The 18,801-nt window shown below is 35.7% G+C and overlaps 1 protein-coding gene across 4 annotated transcripts in view; it reads right to left on the reverse strand.

Annotated features, from left to right (window-relative positions):
• Positions 1-222: 222 nt before the first annotated feature.
• Positions 223-18,801, reverse strand: part of LOC106868714 (uncharacterized) — a 64,154-nt gene continuing 45,575 nt past the window's right edge. For all 4 annotated transcript variants that reach the window (XM_014914101.3, XM_089352758.1, XM_052968250.2 and 1 more), the window contains one exon: positions 223-3,217. In XM_014914101.3, coding sequence (XP_014769587.2) covers positions 586-2,844 — 2,259 coding nt within the window. In that variant the 5' untranslated portion in view covers positions 2,845-3,217 and the 3' untranslated portion in view covers positions 223-585. The remainder of the gene's footprint in view (positions 3,218-18,801) is intronic.

Consider the following 18,801-nt stretch of genomic DNA (forward strand, 5'->3'; position numbering starts at 1 on the left):
TAATTTCTAATATAGGCGCAAGGCCAGTAATTTTAATAGGGGCGGGTTTAGTCGACTGGTACAATATATTTTCTATCCCAGAAGGATGAAAGGTAAAGTTAACCTCGTCGGGATTTGAACTCAGAACGTAAAGCGTCAAACTAAATACCGTAAGCCATTTTGTCCGACGCTCTAACGACTCAGTCACTTCACTAACCTTTAAATAATAACAATAACACGTGATTTTTTTTTAATCGTTTTCTTTTTTTTCTTTTAATGTTCAATTAGCCATGTTTTACATGAATAATATGTGGGTGAGAAAATTAATTCATGAAGTGTTAATAGAAGAAAATAATGATGGAAAATAAGTTCGTATGTTTTTAGAAACAAGAAAAATCAAAGAATGGTAAAAATAAATTGATTCTTTTTAATTCCTTTCATACATGCTAGAGCTTATAAACACACACATACACATTTTCTTATACATACATATCTTCAATAAAGACTACAAAAAATAAAGAGAGAGAGAGAGATAGGACAAAAACAAAACAAAAATAACGTTAAAAGGATGTTTAAAAAAACCTTCGGTCAAGTTTTTTCTTTGTTTTAACGTCTATGGCCTCTCTTTTTGGGGGCATTCAAGGGTGTTGGCTTCAGAAGCTCTGGGCCTCGTGTTGCGCTGTGATTTGGATCTACTGGATGTTCGAACGCCTGAATCTTGCTCCTAGCCGGCTCCATGCATACAGCTCCATGTTGTGATATCTGATGCCTGGGTACTGCCTGTTTGTCAACAGCTTGTCTGTAGTAATCTGATAAGGTCGGTCTCTTTTCTATGAATCGTGAGCCCTTCCTACCCCGCCTAATAACCGAAGCGATGTGAGGAGCCCTCTGATCAGCTTCTTCATCACTGCCATTGTCTGATATGTCGGAGGTGCTGTTCCCTTCTTCCTCCTCGTCTTCTTGATCAGCTTCTTCGTCTCCTCCTTCTACTTGTCCATCGTCTTCTTCTTCTTCTTCCTCTTCATATTCTTCTTCTCCTCCACTGACGACTTCCATCTGTCTTCCATCATCTTCGTTCCCCTGATCATCATCGTAACTTCCGCGAGAAGCCTCGGAATACACGCTTCCCTCCTGTGATGCGTCATCTACCGAGTTTTGTCCCACAGAACAGGAACTACCATCGTAAGAGGACACGGAACGATTTGGGCTATGGTCCTCTTCTCTTTCCATCTCCATTCTCTCCTCTTTCACGGCACTGGAAGATGATTGAGTAGCAGAATAGATTACGGTCGCATTACGTTTGCTGTAACCATTGTTGTTCTGCTGTTGACGGCGTGTAACTTGTTCTACGTCCTGTATATGAGAACCTGTCATATCAGCAGGGAGAGGTTTTGCCTGTTTCCTTGTACTGCCTGATTTCATTGCTCGACCTCTGCTCCGACCCCGACCAGAACCGCGACCTCGTCCACGACCTTTCCCCCTACCTCGTGGCATTTTCTGTTTGGAAGGCAAAGTCTGTTGCGGTTTTTGGTTATAGTCTTGTTGCAATAAAGGCACATCGTAAGAAACTGCAGCAGTTTGCTGACTACGCGATGATTCCAGTGCTGAAGCAGGCAATAATCCTTCCGCTACGTGGACCTTGAGATGGGCACGCAGATAGCCAGACCGAGAGAACAGTTTGAGACAGTACTTACATTCGTACGGCTTCTCACCGGAATGGATGCGAAGATGTGCCGTTAAAGAGTTAGACTGAGAGAACGCTTTCGAGCATTGTGGGCACCTGTATGGTTTTTCGCCCGTGTGGACCCGAAGATGTTTGGTCAAATTACCCGATTGTGCAAAATTCTTTTGACAGTATTTACATTTGAAGGGTTTTTCACCTGTATGGATTTTAAAGTGTTCAGTCAAGTGGCATGATTGTGCAAATAACTTGTTACATAACCTGCACTGGAAGTTTTTGTCTCCTGTATGCACAGTCATGTGTATAGCCAGGTAATTAGCCCGAGAAAATGATTTCTCACAGTGGTTACACTTGAATGGTTTCTCACCAGTGTGGATTCTGAGGTGCACAGCTAAAGAATTTGACTGGGAAAATGACTTGGGGCAGCGGTCACATTTAAACGGACGTTCTCCTGTGTGGACTCTCAGATGTTTCGTTAGGTTACCAGAATGAGCAAACTGTTTCTTACAGTAATCGCAGCTGTACGGCTTCTCACCGGTGTGCACTTTCAGGTGGCCTGCTAAGTGACTTGACTGCATGAATGTCTTCTTGCATATATGACACTGAAAGTTGTGTTCACCCGTGTGAACCTTGAGATGGGTTGTCAGAGAACTAGCCTGAGAAAAACCTTTCAGGCAAATTGGGCATTCAAAAGAGTTTAAGCCTTGAGAAAGAATTGTGGACAAGAACTGGGTGAAATCTGAATTCTTCTTAGAGGAATTACCCTTCGAGTGTGTTTTCAGATGCTTGGTTAGTTCACCTAAACTCTTGAAAGCCTTGTTACAAATCAAGCATTCGTTGGATTTCTCGCTCACATGTGTTTTCATGTGCTCTTTCAGGAGTTTCCGTTGTGTAAATGTTTTCTGGCATTCTGAACATTCTAGTTCCTCTTTCACTTTTATCATTAACTTGTTCTTGGGTAAAGACGATATTTTGTCTTGAATGGTCGCCTCCCCAAGACTCAGCGATGACATGTTTGGAACTGAGTGAGAAACTGACGTCTTCTGGTGCATACTGGTGTCCAAAGCTGATGGTGGAGAAGGGTGACTAGATTCTCCTCGGGTTGGAGGAAGGACGTAATCAACGTTGGTGTTCTTTTGTTTGCTTGCTTTTCGAGATAAAGAATGTTTTGCCATGGTGCTCATATGGTTGTTACTGCAAAGTCTATATTTAAAAATGCAAATGTACAAAACATGTTCTTCCTTACATGTACAAAAAAAAAATTGGAACTATTGCTGTGCAACTTTCTATAGCTTTGTTTAGGATTATTATTACTGTTTTAAAAAAATCACTATTTTAGTTTAAATGAATAAAGATTCGTCTGTATTTGTATTATCCCCAACAACTACAATGTTTAAGAATATCTCTGTATATGTTGACCCCAAACTAAGTTTTCTTCAACGCTGCAGCAGCAACAACAACAACAGCTAAGTCAGTCCAGATATTACAGCAGCAAATTCCATAACAGCATTTGACAGCGCTTCGGGATTGAAGAAGAAAAATCAGAGGAAGTTGCACCTGTGAAATACAAAGATGGGAAAGATTTCTGTCTGAGAGGTAAAACAGTTTACTTACGGGGGGGGGGGATGTGGTTGAAAGTGTATTTACATAAAATAATTTATAAAATTAAAAATTGCAACTAAAATAAAAAGAAACATTTATTTTAAAATAACAGGATGCAAAGGCCGGCTACCACTTTATTTTAATTAATGAACAGAAACAGACACGCTGGTATACTAAGATACTGGACTATATCATTTACAGATGCCATTCACGTGTAAAACTCTGGTTAAATTCGTCTTAACATATTTAGTACTGAGAGCACTAAAAAATTAACTAGAAATAATATGTGGTGATGAAAAAATATTTTCAAGGGCTAATATTGTTTTCGTACAGGTACAGCAGGCATCCCCATACATGTTTCACTTTTAACGTAACCTTAGCAAAAAATATTCCTCATAGTATTTGCCTAAGGTCAAAAATGATACGAAAATACGTCCACAGTCATCAGCCATACCATTAACTTTTGATCTTTTCGTTGTTTGTCCCCCCCCCCCCCCATCAGATAATTGTTTCTTGTTTCATTTTAATGCCTCATGCATTGAATGTGTTAACACTAACTAAATTACTGGCCAAAAGGCAGAATCAAATGTTTAAAACTTCTCAATACATCCGTCGAGTTCAGCACATCATCTCTATTATCCGACAAGGGGCATAACCCAGCTTACTCTCGTAGTATACCACAGATGAAATTTTTTCATAATTTATTATTAAGATTCAATTATTAATATCGAGAAGAGCATTTTATCTAGCTATAAAAACAACTGCATCAACAAAACTCCCATAAATTACATGTTCAAACTGAAATAAATCAATAATTGATGTACAAATATAAATTTTCAAGTAATTTTATTGAACTTCATTGCATATACCATATTTGAAGATTCCACTCGGAAGCTAAGGATGAAATAGGATCTGCATTGAATCAAACTATTAATAGGGGGGGGGGGAGTCTTCATCAAATTACTAACACACACGTGCGTGTCTGTGTGTGCATAATTTGAACAAAATGCTGTGTTATCGATAAGAGGTGTCAGTAGTTAATATTGTTACTAACGATTGATGTTCTAGTCAACTAATTTAACCAAACAGCCCAGTTCATATAGTTATCACAAGTAGGCATCACAAGATAGTGCAGTTAAGTACTTAAGTTCAAATGATAGCTGGTAGTACTGACCTCAACTCTTCTCCCATTAGTTTAACTTAGAGGTGGATGGTCCCTAATCCCGAGATCACGTACTCTAGATAAAAGCAACAGGACAATAACGTTTTCTGAGCTGTCCCTGTGACTCAATAAATTATGAGTTCCAATAAATGACTTTTTCAACAATTAGTAGCCATGAAAACATCTTCAACCATTTGTTTAAAAAAAATAAATAAAACTTCCCTTCTAATTCGTTTTAGAGTTTAGTTTGTAGATTCAACGTAATAGATAAACATTGACTTATTAAAAGTAAGTTCTCATGCAAAATACTGGATGCATATGTTAATATGCACACACAAATAAATTAAGCTTTTATTTTTATTCTATGAATATTTTATTTCCCTAAAAGAAAATATTTTTGATGTTAAAAGTGATCTTTCATTTATTTCACAAAGCATTCACATTAAACACCTGGAATTATCTCCCTTCTCTAAATTCTTGTCATTATGTTTGAAAATTAAATGATTGATCAGCATGTGAAAAACCGTCTGGTTAAAGTTGAGAGTTGTTAAACTCCAAAGATTATGACAGTAGTGAACTTAAAGGTACATAGAATTACATTAACAGGTATATCAACTAAATACACGCACTGGCCTTAATTATATCAATCCGCTTTCGCTCTCTATCCCTAATTTCATTGTCATATTTTTACTTTAAACTTCATTTGAGACGTAGTATGCAACGCCCAAAATCTGTATTGCTTGTGAACCATTGGCACTGATCACAAATACACTTCTTAATAAACGTGTTTGATGGGAAAAGAAAGCTGAGACGTTACAGAAGTAAACTGAGAACTAGTTTCCATTAACCCTTGAAGTACCGACGTGATCATTTGATCAACTAGAAATAGCAGCCAAATCTTTCAATCACACTGCACCAACTTATTTATATCAGGATTCATTGGATAATGAAACGATAGGGGTATCGCTGCAACACATTTGATTATAAGTCTGTTCAATTAAAGCTAACTCGAGTGTAAGCAGTAAAACGTGCCAAAAAAAAAAAAAAAATTGGGTGTTTAAGGGAGGTAACTCTTGACAGGAAAATCGTTGCCAGTTCTCCTTTCGGCCCAGACCAGACTTATTTAATAAAAAAAAAAAAAAGAAAAAAAACTTCCAGCCGTTGTTTAAATAATGTGTTATGGACGACATTATTCAACATGTCCTTCTTTTTTAAGATATTAGGATAGGATCTAAAAGAGGTGAGTGCTATTTCTAGGAGATCGGAAGATTGTACAAAAATTCCGTCAACTGAGTCAGCTAACACGTCTCACAGACTCTTTATATATATATATATATATATATATATATATATATATATATATATAAATATAAATATATGTAACTTTATAATACTACGGGACCTATTGACATTAAACTGAGGACTTTTGAAAGAATTAACTGATATTGAGAAAAATGCGGCAACAACGAATGCAATGAGCAGCAATTAAATTCTGTTAATTTTTTGAGACATTGACAAAATAACATATGATATGAGTGGTGCAATTGGCATCAGTATATAGCAGGTATTCATTTCATTGAACTTGAAAGGATGAAATGCAAAGCTGAACCCATGATCTCCCCGCTCGTTGTAAAAAGTTTGCCAACATACAAAACTGTGAAGGAAGCCAAGCCATCTTAATTTTCAAGGATGCCTATAAATTCTCCAAATTGTTTAATCAAGAACAAAAATCCTCCTCAAATATTGAAATCCCACTTGTAGATCGCTGATAGTAACATTTACCAATTGTTAATTCGTGAATTGTAGTTTCATTACAATTTTCCGTATTTTAACCCACTCCCCTTTTCTCCCCGTTTTCTGTTTGTTCGTAATCCTAAAAGTATTTCCAAAAACTACTCATAGCATTGAGAGAAACAGAAAATAGAAACTCTTGTAATAACAGTGAAGTTATCTCCTCTTGATTTCTGTTTTATTTACTGAAATTATTTCTGAAATAATTGTTCATTTTCACTACCAGTTTCAACCGTGTAAAGTCAATGATCTCTCGACCTACTTGAGTTAGCAATCAAATCTCACTGTATATCTTAGAAAGAAAAGATGGTAATGGTTTGAAAGTCTTTAACACATTTTTCTTTCTAAGAAAATTTTTAGTGCCTATAGACTTCTACACAAATAAATCGGAACTGTCTCACTGCTCAAAGTCAAGTTAAGTATTTTCCATGGACACTGGATGATGGAGGTCTATAGCAACCTTAAACACGTTTTGCACTCTCCAATCTGAGATCCAATCTGTTACCATGACAAAATTCCGTGACAGCTTATTACACAAAAATGTCTTGTGTTCTGACCAATAATTTTTTTAAATGTTAGCTATTTTATAAATTCCCACTTTAGAATCTTATTTTGAAAATTAATAGAAAAACACTGAGTATTTTGGTTCAAATATGATCACAAAAAAAGGTAAAGTAAATACAGTCAGTGTTATATAATCATTTGAGCAGCGATTAGTAGGAAAAGTCAACTACTGAACAAAATGCATTGCAGAACATCCCTTTATATTTCAAGTTCACACCCTACCTTGGTCAACTTAACCATTCTTGTTTCCAGTCAAGGCAATATGCCTAACAACACCTCTCCCTCTCAAATCTATGACCTTGGCACTGTGCCAATGTAAGAATTCAATTTTACATACAGCAGAGTTAGTATCACAAAACTTTAAGGCAGCTGTTGGACAGAATTACAGTATGCAGTATTTAGTTAAAACCGTTTACATTTTGAATTGAAGTCCTAGTAAGGTTCAACTTTATTCTCATCTTTCTTGAAGAGTGACAAAATAGGTACCAGTGTATAAATGACTATCTCTCACCCCCACAGACATTAATGGTTGTGTGTCCATGTTTGAAATGAAGATTACACAATTAATATACATCTGTAATATATGACAACACGGTTAATATTGCATAGCAACACTGTCAATATCGCAGTTAACATAACTAATATCCATATTACATGTGATAAATGCCTGTGTTGCATATGTGATATAACATACTTCAAAATTAATTCTCATTCTGATGCAATATTGATGCAATGATTCAATAAAAAAAAACTGTTTTATTTATTAATTTTTTACTGTATTTATTTATTTGTTTACTTCTGTTGTTTCTCTTCATTTTTGGTTTTTTTTTCTTGTTTTAAATGTACAAATAAATAATTAAGAATAAAGAGGTTAATTATAATACAATTTGAATTTAGTGTAGAGGAAGGCAGGGAAGAATAAAGGGGGGAAGGATCAGGAAAAAACATACAAAAACAAAAGCAAGCTTTTATTTATAAAAACCTGCTGTATAATATACAGGCACATAAACATACTGATATGGTTAAAATGAAGACAGAAAATAAAATGAACAGTTGCCTTTTAATTTTTGTGTGTGTGTGTCTTGCCTGAAGACCCTGTGTATCCACAAGTGAAACTCAGAGTAGCAAGAAACTGATTCAACCAAAATAAAAATATTAATCTCTAGTTTAGTATCAAGTACTCTTCTGACAGTAAACACTAAACAGATGTGTGTGTGTGTGTGTGTATATATATATATATATATATATATATATATATATATATATATATATAACTTGTTTGATTTTATATCATATCTAAAAGCAACTTGATATTAAACTGAAGGATTACTCAATACTTTATAGTAAGTACATGTTTATTAAACTTTTAAAAGAAAAAGGTCAACCTTTGGCTTGTGTGCACACACACACACGCACACACACTTTTATAAATGAACCTTTATTTTACAAAAGCAGTCACCCAGATATATACATATAAATACATTTGGCATGGGTGTGTGAGTGCATTTCCCTATGTGCATGTGCATCCATTTTTTCTTATACATAGCCCTATACAAACACAATCTTTTTTTTAAGATATTCAAAACCCATGGCCTTTTGTAACACAGACCATATATATATATATATATATATATATATTGACACAAGTATAGATTAATGTCTGGGTGTCTGTATTTGCTTATATGTTTCAATAAACTTCAGTTATATGAGTACATATGCTCTCATGCACATACAACACACCACAACAAAAATATATATATGGTCTAAAAAAGCAGGTTAGGAATAAGTGGGTATGTGTGTGTAATAAAATACTGAAGTACTGAATACTCAGAACATAGTATGTGAATGTGTGTGCGTATCGTGTCTGTAGTTATTTCCATACTATGATTTCATGATAAGGTTCAGGTATTTAGGCACTCCAATCTTCAGCAGAATTTTGCAGTAGTTGAAAAAGCATACAAAAATCTGCTGAAGATAACTATGTCCAAATACCTGGAAACCATAGTATGCAAGTAATTTTTTTTACCTGTCCTGGCATTTATTTTGCCTGTTTAAATTTCTTCCACTATTTTATACAATCTATAGAGTCTTAAAAGATTCACACCAACAGCATGTATGTCCTGGGCCAGTATGAGGTTGTACCAGCACAGATGGGCTTCCTGTATTTTGTTACAGATTGGAGCAACACTGTACCATTTTACTATTTTTGCATGCTTTTTATTCATGACACTATCAGTTTAGGTGCAGTGCAGCCAGAATCCAGCAAATCAGTCTGCACATGCTGGCTAACATTCGGTCTCTTATAGAGCCAACATCCATACAATGGTCTTGTGTCCCCTCAACTTCAAAGACATCAGTAACAACAGGCACTAAGCATATGTGTGTATATACAGACATAAGTATGTCTATGTTATATAATGATATTCTGTGTGAGTAGATGTATGTATATAAAGGAACATACACAAACACATATACACACAAAGTAACACACACACACACACACACACATAAAGTAATACACACATACACAAAGTAACACACACACACATGTATGTATATATATATATATATATATATATATATCAATTATAAACATAGACATATATCTAAGGCATGGCCACTTGTAAATCTTAGCAGTAGGATAAAATCAAACAAACAATGTAACAAAGAAAAAGAAAGACAGGAGAAACTTAATGGAACATGGAATGAGATATGTAAAGACCACATCCAGCTTGGAATGATGCAAGTACTTCATTATACATACTGAGGTAGACAATGCAAAAATGTGAAGAAAAAAAATGTAATTATTTTTATCATTATTATCACTAATGGTGGTGGATGGTAGAATTGTTAAAATGCTGGTCAAAATGTCTTTTTTATAATTTTTTATGGCTTAGCCACGGGAGGAAAGGCAACAACTATAACCTCCCCCCCCCCCCCATACACTTTTTTTTTTGTTTTTCGCAGGGCATCTAATATTAATGAGAAACAAAAGAGGGGAAGGAGTTATCATTGGACTGGAAACTTGGCCTGAAAGTTTGAAAGAGACTCCACTGGGACCAGGTGATGATATCAAAATGGGCAATGGACTAAGTCTACTAGCCACTTTGCAATTTTTTATTTATTTATTTATTTTAGTTATGTCATTTATTTGTTTTGAATTCAAATTTTGCCAGCTGGGGCTTAGCTTTTCCATCTACCACAGCTTGATAAAATAAGACACTGATCAAGTAATGGAGACAATTTCACTGCTCTCAGCTTCTGAGCTTATGGAACAGTACACATGTTAGATATTATTATTACTCCAAGCCTTGTGCCTATAGTAAAAATTATTATTATTATTATTATTATAGTGGTTAGCTGAAACAGCAGAATAATGAAATGAAATTTCTTGCAAGATTTGGATATATCTCTTTGTTTTAAGTTCAATTTTTTCACTGAGGTCAACTTTACCTTTCACTTCTTCCAAACTTTGTGGAACTGGGCCAATGTTAGAAATAATTTTTTTAATTATTTTATTATCATTTTGATAATTATTAAGTTGGTAGAGTGGAAGAAATGGTACAGAGCAATATCGAATTCTATCATTGTGTGTTAAGTTCAAATCAAATCATAGACAGAAGTAAATACAGACATGGGACTTATACAATCTAACCAAATGGATAAAATATACCCAGTATGTACCAACTTGGGCTGAAAAAAAATCTTATTCTGCCTCAATTAATATGTGACCTTGTGACAATGTAAAATAATCATTATTATCTATGGGAATATCCAGTTTGCAAGAAATATTGAGGCACCAGACTAAATATTTTACAGAATATAGTTTTGTCTTCTACACTCTGATCTCAGGTTTGGCTTTGCCTTTCAACTCTCTCTGATTGAAGAAAGACTAATCATATACTACATCATAATTTAAGTGGCCCATACCCTTACTCCCACAACTTACAATCTTGTAGTACATTTAGGAGAAATCATCATCAATAAAGAATGTAAGGTGGCCTTAGGTTGGTTGTGTCAGAAGGATTAAAGTGGAACCTAATCAAATTTGGATATTTTGTAGCAAAGTGGTTTCAACTTGCACTGTGGGGATAAAGTCATCTTTATTAATCCATGCTTCCTGGGCTGTTAAACTGAAAATCTCTCAAACTAGAGAAGTTTGTCTGCTGCTTGATCAGCTTGATTAATGTAAAACCCACATTTCACTCAGCAACTTCCCTACAACATTCAGAAATGGGGATTAGAAGAAACCACAGACAAATTGGTTTCCATTGTAATTGGAACAATTATAGTTGACCCACACCATATAAGTGTACAAGGAGCAAGAGTTGAACAATAAACTAATAACAAAATCTTTTTAAAAAAAGCCAATGAAAGGGCAAGTGTCTTCTGTGTGGTTGCTCATACTTTATACCTGTTGTATCCAAGTCACACAATTCATTTTTCATGACCGTGTTTCTTGTAATAGTAACTACATGTGGGAGCCTATGAAAGAGTCAAGTGACAACAGGGTTTACTGTGAGAATAGGTAGTAGTAGTAGTAGTAGTAGTAGTTACAGTGATGCCTACAGTTATGGCCTGTGGAAGGGTTAACTGACAACAAGGCTTCCAGACAGAATTTTTAAGCAGCAGTCATAGTATCCATTACACAAGGCTACCAGCAACAGTAAACTGTGGATACACCATCTAACCACAAAGTTTGCAGTTAGCAGACACAGCTGTGGTACAAGGCAACTCGATGGTAATGAGATCTTCAGTTAGAAACAAAATATGTTGTTGCTGCAGGGGACTCAAGGCTGGAGTTTGCTACAACTACAACTTGTGCTCTCCAATGACCAGGCATTTTTTCATAATTAGTCATTTATTTCTCACTATATTATATATATTTCCGTTTTCATAGGTGGGATGGCTTACAATAACTTTTATCCTACTGACAACTACTGAACTGTGAATCAGGGAGTGGGGCCTGTTTTCAAGCCAATTGGAGCAATAAAAATCAGATCTAAAATCGTTATTATTTTTTAAGGGTAAGGTATGGAGGAAGTGCCTATAGCCTGTATAGGGACTCTATAACTAGTTAGATCAATGCTGTTAACACTCCTCTTAAGCAACTTTAAAAAAATATGAGAATTTCAATGGGGGTGGGCAACATTCTGGGAAGGAAATACTGGGCATAGTAGCATAATTTATGCAGAGCCTGAAGGAGAAGGTATACAACAGAAAGAGGAAAAACAAAAAGTTGGGAGTACCTCAGTGGGGGTAGCATGAAACCAACTAGCTCCAAGAAACAGCGGTCACAAAAAACCAAAAAAAAAAAACCAGAGAGGTGACAGTACATCTGTGAACCAGATGCAGAGTGTGCCATTGAATAACTGCCTACCAACCAGTGTGATGGCTATCATTTGGATGTGATCTAGGATGTCTGTGCATGTAGCAGCAGCAGAGTCCCAAATGTGTTCTCCATTGTGCAAGTTAATAAGGTTGAGAGTTAAGATATTTTCTGGCCCTGAAGTTGAAGACCAGTTTTTGTGATGCAGTTTTAGTTCTGCTGAGAATGTGCATTTACCAGGAGACCTAGCATTTTGAGGTTTTAGTAGTATCCTGTCAATGCTTAGAGGAAGGGACATATAATACTATTTTCTAGATATGTGTAGATAATGAGCCCTTGTGCTATTAAAGCAGACAAGATTGGTATGATTCCATCATGAATATTTTCAGCATTTCTATTCATGGATTCAGTGCAAATTTGGCTTGAGGTGACTATGTAACATGTGGATGATACTTAGATGTGGAAGGTTAGGCAGGGATTGAAGGATGGTACCATCTGCATAAAAGAGGATGTTATTGGAAATAAAAGGAAGTAGGTAGGAGGAAAGGGCAGGCAGAACCAAGCCCTGGGTCACATAAGAATTAAGGCAAGAGCGCTTCATCAGTACACTCCATGATGTCAAATCCAACAAGAAGCAACCAATCCAGTTTTTACCTGGAGATCTACATGCCAGACACAGTTGAAAGCCCTGCTGATATGAAGAGCAATGACACCTGTTTTTACCAAATTTCTTGAGAGCAAGAATCCACCAGTGAGTAACCAAACAGAACAATTTCCAGTAGATCTGGATTCATTGAAGCTATACTAGACGTCATTTGGTCATTAAAGAGGAAAAGAAATAAAGATGCAAAAGGGAAATGAAAGTGGTTATTTCCATGACCTTTTAGATGTTGGAAATAAATGCAAGATGATTAACTGGCATGGTCTCTGAAGTGTTGCTCTTCATGACTATGGGTCTCACTGTAGTGTTTCCAAAGAGCAGGATCTAACTCAATAGAGAGAAAGAGGTGAACTGTTTGGTGAGGGTAAGGATAGCTCTGATGCATATTGTTTGAAGGTAATGGAAGGAATATTATCAATACTTATGTTGGCTTAATATACAGAGGAGCTTTTGCACTTCTTATGTATGTGCTGTGGTGAACCTGGTAGAGCAGAAAGAGATTTACTCAGTATGTGCAATGTGGAGTTGGATACAAAGTGCGGAGGCTTTCTCCACAAAAGTACTGCTTACAGATACCTTGCTCAGAGGCACAACACTGGTTATAATAAGATTCAAACTTTATTCATTGTGCCTTATATGCAAGGTATAATAATAGTTGTATGGTTAAGCTGTGAACTATTGTTCAAAATTTTTAAATATTAAAAATTTAAAACAGTTAACAACTAGTGTTCCTTATTTATTCATCTATATCCTCTCTGTATATAGAAGGCAGCCCCTTTTGAGGTCAGAATAGTGGTAGGTAAATATGAGTGAAGTTGATGGCATTAAAGAAAAAGTGTGCATGTATATCTATACATAAATGTGCATCCACACACACACAGGCCATTCATTCTTTCTAATAACTTGAGGATTTAGTGAGGAGTGGGGAAAGAGAGATGCATTACTTTTCCTCTACAAAAAGGAACGGTTATCATGAGAAGAGACACAATCACCTCCTGAATGGGATGCCAGTCTATCGCAGGCAACTATTCCTGTGGGTAGAACCGAACTTGGCACTACAAGCTAACAAATCACTCATCAGTTTTTATTGAAGCTTCTGCTTCTTACAGTAATGAATTTTATTTTTCATGTCAACACACCTACCTGCAGCCAGGTGGACAGGGCTGGTGAAAGCTGATGTCTTGACCAAGAGTATATCACAACAGTGCTTGTGACAGGTTATGAACTAACAACCATTCAAAACATACCCTATCAAATTTGACCCTCTGCATTCACAAGGAGGACTACGGGTGCAATCAAGCACATTACAAAGAAAAAGCAGCAGCATCAACAACTTCTTTAATTTCCAAATACTGTGCTAAGATGCACACCACCAGAGATAAATGCAGAGGAACAGTGACAGCTGTTCTCTGACCAAGTCCACCTTGCCCACCTCTTGTGTCTATCGCCAGAACCTACAGGCATACAAGAACAGACTGGGCAATAGAGAAATAATCCACTGCATAACTCAGTGTGGTTCTCCACTAGGTAGGGGCATGATATATCTGGGACAATGGACATGTGAACCTAGTTGTTTAAACTACCTACAATGGGAACTTTATGTGACTGCTCAAAAAAATTATTATGGATGGAAAGCCTTCAATCATAGGCCTGCTGGATTTGGGCCAACTTGGAGATAAACAACAAATAAATACCTACATATCAATAAGAAGTATACATGAACAGAGTGGACAATGGAGAAAATGTAATGTCCAGACTACCACACAGTACCTCAGATGATAAACCACGATTTGTCTGAGTACACACTATGGTTCTCCACCAAGGGGAGGTATGATGTGTGTATATGTAAACATATATATATATAAAGCAGCTCACACCAATTCACTTAAACTTATTTAAGCACTATAGGTCCGATAGATCAGCATTGACCCAGGAATAAATGATAACCACCCATTAAATTTAATAGCAAAATGGATGACTATATATTTTAAGTCACAGATTTTAGGTTCCACAACGAAGATTAGATGGGTACAAAGGGGAAAATTGATGCATTAAAATAGCTACTTCAATATCAAATGACCACTCTTTTAGTGGTTGAGCACAGCTATCCAATAACAACAACTTTAGTAAAGTAGAAAGAGGAAAGTCATCTCAATGCTCAAGAAAGACTGAATAAATCTGTTGAATCTATTTGTTATGGTGACTGTGAGGTTAAAACAGAGTGTAAGACTACAAAGTGGCTGTATTTCAAATCTCACAGCAGCTGTTGTGTTGAGTTTCTAGAGAGAAATATATCACTGGTTGCTGTAGACTGCTTTAAAGTATTTTTTAAAAAACAGTCCCATATCTCCTTTATACTTAAATAGTTAGTGACTGGAAGGACATTTGGGTACAGAAACAACTTATAAAAAAAAAACACAACAATGCAAAAGTGAAATAATGAATATAAAAGTAAAAAGGAAGTGGTGCTGTTAATTAGCATTAATTGTAAAATTTGTAAAATAATGTAAGTTTGTGCTTTGAAATGCTAGGACACTTCTTTTCAAAATAGATTAACTTTTTTTGTTTGTTTGTTTGTTTGTTTGTTTGTTTTTGGCCAACACAAACCAATAATAGTTTCCTTGGACTTTTTCCTTTATACAATATGTAAGATAAGTTCCAGAGATGGGGGGGGGGGGTCTGATGATTTGGGTAGTGCACGGAAATATTGATAAAAATCGGTTAAAATTCCAGAGCCCAACCCAAAATGTCAAAGAAAATTCATCTTTTCTCACAGCACACAAATTTATTTTGATTTTTTTTACAAATTTCAAATTGTTTTTTACCTGATGCAGATGATCGAAAGTTACCTCAGATACTTATTTTTTTAACCTTTTAATTAAGGCTGAAATTGTTATTAAATGTAATTTTTCCTTTACTTCAGCATCAATACGACATTCATAAATCTTCCTTGCTTATATTTTAAGAGCAAATTAATCCAGTGAAATATTAGATCTTGTTTTATTTTACAAGTTATTTTAAGGCCAGTCCTTAACTCTTCCGACCATCATCCCTACCCTCATTCTTTTATCATAAGAATACCACCACCACCACCACCACCATCCTTAACAGAATACAAGTAATTCTTTTAATGAGGCACACAATGGTTTCTTTTGATTCTTGTTAACAGTGAGAGGGAATTAAAATAGAATTTAATCTATTTTATTAAAGAGAGAGAGAGAAGTTAATGTATATATATATATATTAATGGTGATTTGATTTTATTAATACTCCGGGAGGAATGAAAATGGTAAAGGTCACCATCTAACAGACAATCAGAATCCTCATGATCAAGAACCACAAAAAGACATTAAGCTAAATCAGACCCCTTATGACGAATCTTCAACCAAGGTATCACCATCATCACTGTGACAAGAACCATCACTACCATTACCATTAACATCAATGACAGTACTATTGTGACAAGAGCCATTACCGTTGTCATCATGGTGACAAGAACCATCACCCTAACCACTACTGACAACAACCATCTCCACCATCACCGTCAATATGATTGCTACAGTGACAGCAGCCATCACCAACACCATTGTGACAATAGGCATTACCATTTACACCACTGTGACAACAATGATAATCACCTTACCATAGTCAAAAAACTGTAAATTCCTCTCTAGTTTTAGAGGTGTATGTGATGGTGGTGGTATTGGTCTTTGAAGTACTGGTGCTTAGCTGATATTTCATGGTACTAAGTGGGTAAGAGATTAATCTCTTCTTGGACAGTCAATAACATTCCCAAATAAGCTGGTTCATATTTACAAAAAAACACAAGTGAACACAAGCAATGTATAACAAATTGCTCAGCCTAGAAGCAAGAAATGTGTGTGCAGGGGATTTGAATTGATGCCTTTGAGAATCTAGTTCAAAACCTTTTTCACTTGATCCTCTCACCACCACAATGATCAAACGGAAAATCAAAGCAAAAAAAAAAAAATACAAGATCACTAAAATAAAATAAATTTTCAGATGATTCATCAATAGTTTGAATTTTCATGATGTAAATATCCACCACTGCATGGCCACCTGTCCACTGCTGACTCATAGATGAAACCAGTGCATAAAATTCCATATTTGGGTTGCACTCACAACAAGAGTTCAGTACTAAAATCCAAAGAAAACACTTGACAATTTTACAATGCTTCCACTGCTTACTGTAATAAAATGTATCACCCTAACACAGTATGTAGTGTCAGCATGAGAACACAAAACACTTACCACTCGATTGATTAGTGTCCTATCAAATAAGTCATGGAATTTACTAGACACTTTGTGACCATAAGTCAGCTCTTTTGACTTTAGGGGATATAGAAATGGAAGTTGCAATATGCATGCCTTTTCCAACAGCATCAGCAAAGTAAGTGAAGTAAAAAGCTGCAGCTGGGAATCCAGCCCAAGTTACACATTCAGTTTGGTAGGAGCTAACTACCATCTCTACCAAATCCACAGGGCCTTCTCACAACAACCATGAGATAAATTATATTGATTTTATTATTTTTTTCAGATGCCTGCTACTAACTTCTTGATGTAATTATTTATCTCAGAGCCTGAAGAGTTGGGTGAATAAATGAAAAAAATGTTGTAAAGTTCAGACAGAAGCAGTGAATATAAAGTTGCTACAGTGGAGAAGGTTTTATGCTGCCATCTTTAAATCCCAGTGACTTCCTTCTTATACCAAAATGTAAGTTAAATGAGTCAGCAAGTCGAAAGGCAACTCCAGCTGATTATATACAAGATTTTGTATAGATACACTGAAGTGGTCAGCTTCCACCTTTAACCCTTTAGCATTTAAACCGGCCATATCTGGCCAAAAGTATTCTGCCTATGTTCAAACTGCCCAGATCTGGTCTCTCACACCAACCCTACAATATGGTTTAAAAAATCAACAGCTACCTCATCAAAATCTCATAGCTACGAGATAATGCATGATTAGTTCAAAATAATGTGGATAAAAAAGCATTAATTATGGCAGAATAATGTGAACACTAAAGGGTTAAGTGGGCATGAACTCTTGGATCTACAGTGAGTCTCATAAGTTGCTAGGCCATTATAAGAATAGCATTAATGAACTGATCTTCTTCATGTAGTGTATCTTTGTCTGATATATGTGATATACATAGGCAGAAAATCAGCTAGACATATCCAATACTTAAGATATAACCAGAGATCTTGTTGATCCAGATACTGCATGCTAACAAAATATTCATCACTTTTACAGCCATTACTGTACTATTTTGCATTGGTGGACAGGGTCATTTAAAAATTGAACATCTAAATCAAAGACACAGTGGTGACAAGAAACAAATGGGGAACCCTCGTGATTAATAATTTTGCTTTGACTTAGCCATCTGCTCTTTCTTAGGAACTATAGGAGGCAGGCAGGACAAGAGAGAATATGTAATTATGCCTTTCTCAAGAACCTAAGATAAATATGTCATTTATTTGAAAGCAACTTCTGATGAACATGCAGATTTACAGAAGCAATTTACAGAATATCGGAGACAAAGAAACAAACAATGAACAAGTTTGTCATTGCCTTCTCCAGGTATGTATGAATATACCCAGTTGTTCTGACAGGTTAGCTATTTTGGCAGAGGGATGCAGATTCAAGAGCCTCATTCAGAAATTCAATATGACAGCAGTAAGTTTGTAGTACAATACTTTCTCCACTGAGCTACTTTGTCAATATATTACTCCATTCACAATGAAAGAGAACAACAATAAACAAACAAAAAAAATCCCATACAGATGAAATAAAGACAATGAATCCTTTCCTTAGTTAATCTATATCAAGGAAACAATAAAATTAAATTAAGAGAGGTTTATATATATATATACACACACACACATATATACACACACATATATATATAAAGTTATGTGTGTATGCATGGTGTCTTCTCACGGCCACTGTCCCAACAACTGAAAGCAGTAAAAGAATATACATAAGTAAAAAAAAAAAAAAATTGCAGTGTAAT

This window comes from Octopus bimaculoides, chromosome 5, assembly GCF_046866305.1.
Source record: "Octopus bimaculoides isolate indiv1 chromosome 5, ASM4686630v1, whole genome shotgun sequence".
NCBI classification, from domain to species: domain Eukaryota; kingdom Metazoa; phylum Mollusca; class Cephalopoda; order Octopoda; family Octopodidae; genus Octopus; species Octopus bimaculoides.